Raw genomic sequence first — 9933 nt, forward strand, 5'->3', positions numbered from 1 at the left:
TATAATCTCTCTATACTCAATTAAGAGGTTGTGGGTTCGAGTCTCTTATTTTTGGTAAAAAAAAAAAAGAAAAAGAAAAAGAAAGAGAACCGACAAGATTCGATTTGAACCGGTCGGGTTTGATTAAAACCGATGAACTGACCGGGTTAAAATTTGAACCGGTTCGTTGCTTTTTTTTTTGTCCCTCTCCCCAGCGAAAATGCGTCGTTTTGGCTTTCTGAAGGGAAAAAAGTGAAACCTAAAAGCTACCCTCTCCCTCTTCGAGCAGCAGCAGCCCCCGTCCCCTACCTCTCTCTCGCAATCTCACTCAACAAGGAGAGCCTCTGACTCTCACACTTCCAAAAAAGCACCGCCACCGCCACCGCCGGGCTACTCTGCTTCGTCTCGTGACTGTCGCGTCGGCCCCTGTGCATCTCCTTCCTGGCTTGTCGCCTCCTCTGCGTGACAGCATCTTGCATCGTCGACGTCGTCGTCGTCGCGCCCTCGTCCGGCGTGGCTCACCGTCGCTGCTGCATTCCCCTTGCCAGACTCTGCTTCGCCGTGCTTGGTCTCCCTCTTCTCAGGTATATTTTTTAATTTTTTTAATTTATTCCGTTATTGACTTATTGCCTCATTGCGTTATAATTTGATTAACTGATGAACTGATTAATGATGTTGATTAACTCAATCTGTCGATTCTGTAAGGGTTTTACAATTTATGATAAGAAACGTTGAGATGAGAACTAACCAGACCTGTAACTTATCAAACCAATTTCTACTTATCAACCTTACTTTTCGTGTTTTGGAGTCAAGCAATTCTGCTGTGTACTAACAGATTCTTCATTGTTGTTGATTATATTTGGTTGATTGTAATTTTGTTGATTCAGGCAGATTATTCAATAGTGTAATATATTGTTTTATATTATTGTTGTTCTAGATGGCTTCATCAAATACACTATCAAAAACACCATCCTCTCAAATTTTGTTGGCAGATCATTCAAATTTTGTTGATACATTGTAATATATATAGGTTTAGTGGTTGATTGATGCTTTTGTTTTTCTGACTATTAGTGTTTAGGGTTGATTTGTTGCTGTTTTTATACCATTATGGTGAATTGAGAGGCTGTTTTTATATTGTTGTTTTTATATTGTTATGTGAATTTATATTGTTGGATAATGGATAAATTTTGTGAATTGAGCTGTTTTGTTTATATTATTTTGGATAGTGGATAGGTTCTGTTAATTTATATTATTCTCCTCATGTTTATTCTATTACATAATCTTTGATAGATTGGTTTTGTTTGCAAGAGTTTAAACTAGGAAGTATTTGGCACTTATCAGATTTTAAGTTTTTCGTCTAAAGGTTCAAATTTTTGAAACTTTATTGCTTTCTTCTATACCCTTTATTTGCAGCACACGTCTTTGACAAATAATGATTTGATAGAATTAGTTATTTTTAGAAGTTGAGACAATTGTTGTTAAAATGTTAGTGAGAAGCTGACCATATGTATTTCGAATTTTAAATTTTTGACTATTTTATGTTTTTTATTTATATGAGATCAACTCAATCAGTTCAACCAATAATTTACCGGTTAAACCAGTAATTTACTGGTTAAACCAGTGACTTACTGGTTAACCCAGTGATTTGGTGATCCAATAATCTGACCGGTTTAATTACCGGTTCGATTCTGACAATTATGTGAAAAACTAAATTTCATTGGTGCGCCCTAATTTGTAGATACTATTACTAATCGGCTGTTTGAGGGGACGAGCAGGCAACGCAGTCTTTGCTCCAAATCATGGACATCAAAACCTTTGCTTTCGCCGCTGCTACTCCGCCACTATCGGTCATCGCCGCCGCCAAGCTCGCCGGAATCTCTCCCTCGGTTGACACATCACTCCCTCCTGACTCATCTCCGACATTTCTCTTCTCTAATGGGTATCATATTCCCTCCCTTCTTTTCCGATCTCATTTCTATTTTTTTATATAATAACTCGATTCATCAGTTTCTTCTCTGTTTTCCCCAATTTTCCCTCTTTTTTTAATATATTCTTAATTTTAAGTTTATGTAGTAATGCATAGTTAAATACTTTGAAGTAAATCCAAGAGGCAGTGACACTGTAGTGCCAATATATTTTGCGTTGCATTGAGCTTTATTAAGTTATTGATGACATGCACTGGACTTGTTTCAATCCCTATAAGCATGTTGGGTTTTATAATATAGTAATAGGAAGTAATTATTGAGTTGTTGTATTTATAATGATTTTATGTTAGTATTTTGTTTTCCGTTAAGTTTTCCTCTTGAATTTGATCATAGAAGTTCTTTCAATTTGGCATTTCTGTCTATTTTCAAATAGGTGGTACTGGTGGGAAATAAAAAATGTTTTACTGTTTTGTTTCTTAAGTATACTACTATCTACTGTCTACTACTTGTTGATGAATGCATTCAGCTTTGCAGGCTGAAATTGCACGGAGCATCCGTTCTTCTGCGTTATGTTGGGCGGGTTGCCAACATTCCCAATTTCTATGGCCAAGATGCTTTCGAGGCTACCCAGGTGAATTTCTTGATGTGATGTCTTTATATCCACATAATGATTCATTTTTTGCTTTTGGAAACTACTTAGTAAATTAATGCTTTAATGAAATGAAAGATTAAAATGATTCCATGACAAATTAATGGTGTTGCTTTAAGATTGAACATGTAAATTATCTTCTAAATAGCTCGTCAGCATCTGCTTGTGGTTGTGAGTTAGTGCCTTTTTTGGTTACTTCATTTTCTTTGCTTCACAGATTGATGAATGGCTGGAGTATGTACCTATCTTCTTATCAGGCCCTACTTTTGAGAATGGATGCAAATATATGGATCAGTTCTTGGAGAAGCGTACACTTTTTGTTGGCCATTCATTATCAATTGCGGATGTAGCAATCTGGTCAAGTCTTGCAGGTAAAGATCATTTAGGAGACCTGATTGACTTGTTTTACTGTTATGTTTCTGTCAAACAAGCTGCATATTGAAGAGAAAATCTGTATATTCATACTGTACTTTATCTTTTATGGCATGATGTAAGATTTGGTAGGCAACACTGCAACAAAATACGCCACCGTTACTTATAATGTTGACATTGTAGTTTGCACCTAATATGATCTGATACCAATATTCTGTGTAACATGGTTGCTCACTAAGATCACCTTTGTCTTTCCCTTCAACTTGTAATGTTGACTTTGCAACTAATAAGCTCTGCATTCTTTATTCCATGTAGCTTAGTGTTCTATTGATATTATGTATAGTCCACATAAATTCTATGCATGCCATACCTTTGCAGGAACTGGAAAGAGATGGGAAAGTCTAAGGAAGTCAAAAAAGTATCCAAATCTTGCACGATGGTTCAATTCAATTACAGAGGAATATGGTTCTGCAATAAATGAAGTTACAACAAAATATACTGGAAAAAAAAGTGCAGATCCATCAGTGGCCATGCCAGCTGTGGCTGATCAAGTGAAGACTGTGAATGGTGATCTATCTGCTAAAGGAGGAAGCAAATCTTCAGCAGATATAGATCTTCCAGATGCTGAAGTTGGAAAAGTTTGTCTGCGTTTTGCTCCGGAACCCAGTGGCTATCTTCACATTGGACACTCAAAAGCAGCCTTGTTGAACAAATATTTTGCTGAGCGATACCAAGGCAAAGTTATTCTACGGTTTGATGATACAAACCCTGCTAAAGAAAGCAATGAATTTGTGGACAATGTGCTGAAAGATGTTGATACATTGGGTGTCAATTATGAACGCGTGACATATACATCTGATTACTTCCCTGAGTTGCTGAAAACTGCTGAAAAATTAATACGCCAGGGTAAAGCATATGTTGATGACACCCCACGTGAACAGATGCAAAAAGAAAGAATGGATGGTATAGAATCTAAAAACAGAGACAACACCGTGGAGGATAACTTGAAATTGTGGAAGGAAATGATTGCAGGATCTGAGAGAGGCTTACAATGTTGTGTCCGTGGCAAGTTGGATATGCAGGACCCAAACAAATCACTTAGAGATCCTGTGTATTATCGTTGCAATCCTATGCCTCATCACAGAATTGGATCCAAGTATAAGGTTTACCCAACTTATGACTTTGCGTGTCCATATGTTGATGCTATTGAAGGAATTACTCATGCTCTTCGGTCTAGTGAGTACCATGATCGAAATGCTCAATATTACAGGATTCAGGAGGATTTGGGAGTTCGAAAAGTTATAATCTATGAATTCAGTCGATTAAATATGGTCTACACTGTTCTCAGCAAACGAAAACTTCTGTGGTTTGTCCAAAATGGGAGAGTTGATGGATGGGATGACCCGCGATTTCCTACAGTGCAAGGAATTGTTCGCAGAGGTTTGAAAATTGAGGCACTAATACAGTTTATTGTTGAGCAAGTATGTACAGATATTCTTTCATTTATTATCAAAAGAAAAGACTGGGAATGATATATAATAAAAAAAATTTGCTTCCTTATTAAATCTTTGTGCGTTCTTCATTTCTTCTTTCACACTCATTCTGAGAATACTCATGAGCATTCCATATTTGGGCAGGGAGCATCAAAAAATCTCAATCTCATGGAATGGGACAAGCTTTGGACAATTAATAAGAAGATTATTGATCCTGTCTGCCCGAGACACACTGCTGTCATTGCAGACAGACGAGTGTTGCTGACCCTCACTGATGGTCCTGAGAAACCATTTGTCCGCATCATACCTAAGCACAAGAAATATGCTGCTGCTGGCGATAAAGCCACAACATTTACTAAAAAGATATGGCTTGACCATGTTGACGCAGCGTCCATATCAGCAGGCGAGGAAGTAACCCTAATGGACTGGGGAAATGCCATAGTGAAGGAAATACAGAAGGATCAAGATGGAAATGTCACAGGGTTGATTGGTGTTTTGCATCTTGAAGGGTCTGTGAAGACCACAAAATTGAAACTCACTTGGCTGCCTTTCATAGATGAACTAGTTAACCTGACATTGGTGGACTTTGATTATCTAATTACCAAAAAGAAGGTATGTGCTTTTACACCCTAAATTTGTCAAGGATTCAGGCATGATTATACAGTTACCCTTACTGTTTTCTATGCTGGAGCCCCTTCCATTGCTCTAGCCATAAGCTATGGCAGCTCCAGCTCAAAACCCCACAGGGGCCTGCCAGTTTGGATGATCTATATAAATTCTGTTAAGTGTGACCTATTCAAGTTAAATGGCCTTCTTATTTTAATAATATTATTCTTTGATAAATTGTCAATAATTATGGAGATAAACTTAGACTGGAAAATATCCACTTCCAAATCAATAATTATCAGGTAAACTTGCATAATTGCACAAAAATATTTGATAGGGTTAAGAATTAGCAATCCAAGTAGGCCTTTTAATTATTGTGTTTGGAATATACATAGAATAAAATATAGCAAACTAAATCATTTCCCACTTCCTCTTCTGAATCAATTGCCGTCGGCCCCCCACCTGCCCTATTTGACTTCCACCACCATTCATGACTGCCTGCTAGCACCACTGATCTCATTCTTGCACCAATCTACCCTAACCTTTTTTCTTTAGACAATTATTGGTGTTGGTCCTTATAGTTTCACCAAATTTGCATTTTACAATTATATTTCTATATTTTTTTTCCTTTTCAATTGGGTTTCTACACTGTTTTTAATTTTGTAATTAGGCCTTTTTCGTGTACTAAACGTTAAAATTAGCAGAATATTCTTTTCAAAAAATATGTGGGCAAAGATCTAATTAGGTTTTTAATTGTGGGTATTTTTAATTTATGGAGAAATATATTGTTAACTAACATTTTACACTAGTAAAGACTTAATTACAAAATTAAAAGTAGTGTAGGGATCCAATTGAATGGAAAAAAAAGGTAATTAAATCTTATTTTTATTGTGTCTTGCTTTTATCTTGTAAAACTTTGTAATGTCTGCTTTGCTGTGAATCTGTATTGACAGTTTTTTTTTTCTCCGATGTAGCTCGAGGAAGGGGAGGATTTCATGGATGTGATTAACCCATGTACCAAAAAGGAGACGCTAGCTTATGGAGACTCCAATATGCGAAACCTTCAGCGGGGAGATATATTGCAGTTGGAGAGGAAAGGATATTTCAGGTGTGACGCACCCTTCATTAGGGCATCGAAGCCAATTGTGCTATTTGCAATCCCTGATGGTAGGCAGCAGACAAAGTAAACTTTTTGTTCTTTAAAATGTGCTAGAACAACCCACATTCAATAGCTCAGTTGCTTGTAATGGGGGCTTACTAGTTTGTGGAACTACTTCATGTTTACCATCACAAAATTAAAATTGTACTATGAATCAAGCAAACCATTTTAGTGGGTTTTTGACTAGCATTTTGACAAGCCTTTTCTGTCTTTTTCAAATTTTTTTTCTTGGGAGGTAATGGAATGGTCTCTACCCAAGAAATCAAGTTTATCTGTGTTTTGCCTATAAGACGCAAAAATTGTGTGAATTTCATTTAGCAGCCTTTTAATCTTTTCTTTAAAATGTATTCAAGGAGGAATCTAGGCAAGGAGCCAATATCCGCATTTGGACAATATGGTAATTTCAGATTTATCATTGAGTGGGTGCTGGTTACTAGTTAGTGGTTATCAACTCCATGGAGAGTAAATGAATTTCCATTTTGTTTCACATCCCAAAACAAGCACTAAATAGATAAAAGGGAAAAATTAAACTATGGTCGTTAAAGATTTTTGTATCGGATAAGTATAATGAAAAAACAAAAATATGAAATTGACAGGACGGTCATTAACCTTTTAAAATTCAGATATTAGTCCCAAGTAAAATAAAAGGAAAATCTAATCCCCCAATGTTTTGTGTTTTGGTCTTTTTAAATTTTTACAAATGACAAATTAGCCTCATTTTTTCAGGGGAAAAAATAATAAAGAGATCAAATCATATAAACTTTAAAAAATAATGAATTAATTTGTCCTTAACTAACTTCCATCACCAATCATATTCCACATCCCATTTCAAACTTATCAGTTCTATTTTATATTTTATTAAGGATTAACATATCCACTTTTTAAAAACTAAGCAGTGAGTTGTAAGTATCATTTTTACAAAGATGTATTTGTCTATTTGGCCAATCCAGAATTCCTTGTACAGAATCTAAATAGAATATTTGTTTCAAAAGGAGATTGTTTTTTTTTTTTTTATGCAATATTTTGTCAGTTTAGATTCCATATAATATTCGGATTATAAGCACATAACAGTTAGGGGTGCACAGACCCGGTCCGGTCCGAAGGCCCGGTCCGGTCCCGAACACTTTAGGGGCTAATTTGGTGTGATTTCATCGGGTTTAGGGCTGTGTAAGGGTCTCAAAAATAGACCCGGTCATTATTTCGGGTCGGGTCCGGGCCATAGCTCGGGTCACCCGAAGTCGGCCCGGTCATCATACACAATTAATATTTTGTGTTATTAGTGATGGATCATGATTATTCTTATGTGGAATTTAAGTATTGTAAACCTTAATATTTTGTTTTATTAGTCATTATAAGACTATAAGTTAATGTTTTATGTTTAGAATGCATAAGACTTTAGACTAATGCATAATATTGTGTTATTTGTATTGATTTAAATATTTGGTATTATTAGACCATATTAGTATTGATTGTGGTTTTGCTTTAGTATTGATTGTGGTTATGCTTTAATTTTAAAGAAGCGTTGGTTTTTATTATATTTTTCTAAGTGAATTTTACCATGTTAAATAATGGTTTGAGTCTTGGAAATTTGGATATTTTTACATGCTAGCTTACAAGAAGGTATCAACGTAATGTAATGTTAACGGCCCGATTTTCACCCGGTTTTCACCCGGTATAATTGTGGCCCGAAAGTGTATTGGTTTCATCGGGTCTAGGGTCGGGTTCGGGTCTAATAAATAGACCCGTTGTATGTTTCGGGTCGGGTCTGGGTCACATCAAACCCGGCTTCACCCGACCCATGTGCACCCCTAATAACAGTTAACATATCTTACATACTTGCACTATGAAGATAAGTCTTGGGTGGGTCTCATAAAAGCAAAAAAGTTCAACTACATATCCAAGCATTTTTATGTAAGTCCAACCAAGCACATTCAAACTCAACAAAAATCACTTTTATTACATCAGTGTGTAAACACGTATTTCAATAACGCTTCTTTGTCTTTATCTTCGCGTTCTTCCTTCTTCTTTCTCGCATTCCTTCTTCTTTTTCTTCGCGTTCTTCCTCCTCCTTCTTTTTCGCGTTCCTTCTTTTTATTTGTGTATTTTTTCTCAATCATCATTCTTTTATTGTTGCTGTTGTTACTGCGTTTTTTCTTTTTCCTCCTTTTAATTGAGGTTCATTTGGATCCAGAAATATTCAATGTGTTTTTGTTGATAATTGAGTCTTTTTGACTATTGTTCAAAATTGAACTAATATCGGTTCATTTGTAAATTAATTGAGGTTCACTTGATTCTGTTGATAAATATTGACCAAATTTTTTATTTCTTAAGTAATTTCGGTTCATTTCTTAGTTTAATTGAAGTTTATTTGGATTCAGCAATAAATTGTATGTATTTTTGCTGATGATTGAGTCTTTTTGACTGCTTGTTCAAAACTGAACTAATTTCGGTTCATTTGTGTGTTAATTGAGGTTCAATTGATATTGCTGTTAAGTTTTGACCAAGTTTTTTATTCCTTAAGTAATTTCGGTTCATTTATTAGTTTATTTGAGGTTCATTTGAATTCAAAAATAGATTTAATGTATTTTTGTTGATGATTGAGTCTTTTTGACTGCTTGTTTAAAACTGAACTAATTGAATAGAATGGAATGGAATCTAATGCTATTGAATAAAGTGATAATGAATAATTTCATTCTTCTTTGCTAAAAAATTTGGTCAATACTTATCAACAGCAGCAAGTGAACCTCAATTAGTATACAAATGAACTAAAATTAGTTCACAAATGAACTAAAATTAGTTCAGATTTGAACAAACAGTTCAAAAGACTCAATCATTAACAAAACACATCAAATTTATTTTTGGATCCAAATGAACCTCAATTAAACTAAGAAATAAACTGAAATTACTTAAAGAATAAAAAATTTGGTCAATACTTATGAGTAACATCAAGTGAACCTCAATTAACACCCAAATGAATCGAAATAAACTAAGAAATGAACCGAAATTATTTAATGAAGGCATCAGAAAAAATCAAAACTAATAAAGATGTTAGCAAAATGTTGGTGTTATTGATGATGACGATAACGAAAAAGGAAAAGAAAAAGAAGACGCAACATTGGGGAAGAAGAAGAAGAAGAGGAAGAAGAAGAAGAACCTGCGTGTGCGAATTTGGAAGAAGAAGGAGGAGGAGGAGAAGAAGAAGGAGAATGAGACATGTGATTTGAAAAGTTATAACAACTTGGTTAGACTTTATTAAGGCCCAGTTTGGGTAAACAGCTTAATTAAGCTCTTTTTGAAAAAATAGCTTAAATAATAAATGATTATATTAAACGTAGCTTATAAATAAATTATTTTATGTTTGAATTTTTAGTTCTAAAAGTGCTTATTTTGTAGAAATATGGTAAAATTGTACTAAATATTAATAATACTACTTTTCATAAGTCAAAAGCTCAAAAATATTACTTTTAAAACTTTCCAAACAGACCCTAAGTATTTTGCTTGGATGCACAATTTCAATTAAAGAATAAAACCCAAAATAGCTACTAACAATTATCTCGCCCCTGACAATTATTTCGAAAGGACAACGAGGCCCCTATGCCAAAAAGAATAAATATTTTTTTTGGTATAGAGGCTAATCAGTCCCAAAAAAAAAATATCAGGATCGGATTGGGTGTTTTTTTCTTAGAGACTTCGTTGTCCTTTCGAAATAATTGTCAGGAATGGGATGGGATATTCACCCTTTATTAAAAG

The 9933-nt window shown here is 34.9% G+C and overlaps 1 protein-coding gene across 2 annotated transcripts; it reads left to right on the top strand.

Annotated features, from left to right (window-relative positions):
• LOC107617950 (glutamate--tRNA ligase, cytoplasmic) lies at positions 214–6461 on the top strand. Of its 2 annotated transcripts, XM_016319852.2 has the most exons (7): positions 214–563; positions 1718–1918; positions 2439–2535; positions 2771–2924; positions 3304–4406; positions 4563–5030; positions 5999–6461. In XM_016319852.2, exons 2-7 carry the CDS (start codon positions 1779–1781, stop codon positions 6209–6211), a joined length of 2175 nt encoding a protein of 724 aa, XP_016175338.1. In that variant the 5' UTR covers positions 214–563; positions 1718–1778; the 3' UTR covers positions 6212–6461. The 2 variants fall into 2 exon arrangements, with proteins under 2 accessions (XP_016175338.1, XP_020967966.1); XM_021112307.1 differs by lacking the exon at positions 214–563 and having other exon boundaries at positions 1779–1918; positions 2431–2535.

The sequence above is a fragment of the Arachis ipaensis genome, chromosome B09 (genome assembly GCF_000816755.2).
Source record: "Arachis ipaensis cultivar K30076 chromosome B09, Araip1.1, whole genome shotgun sequence".
NCBI lineage: Eukaryota > Viridiplantae > Streptophyta > Magnoliopsida > Fabales > Fabaceae > Arachis > Arachis ipaensis.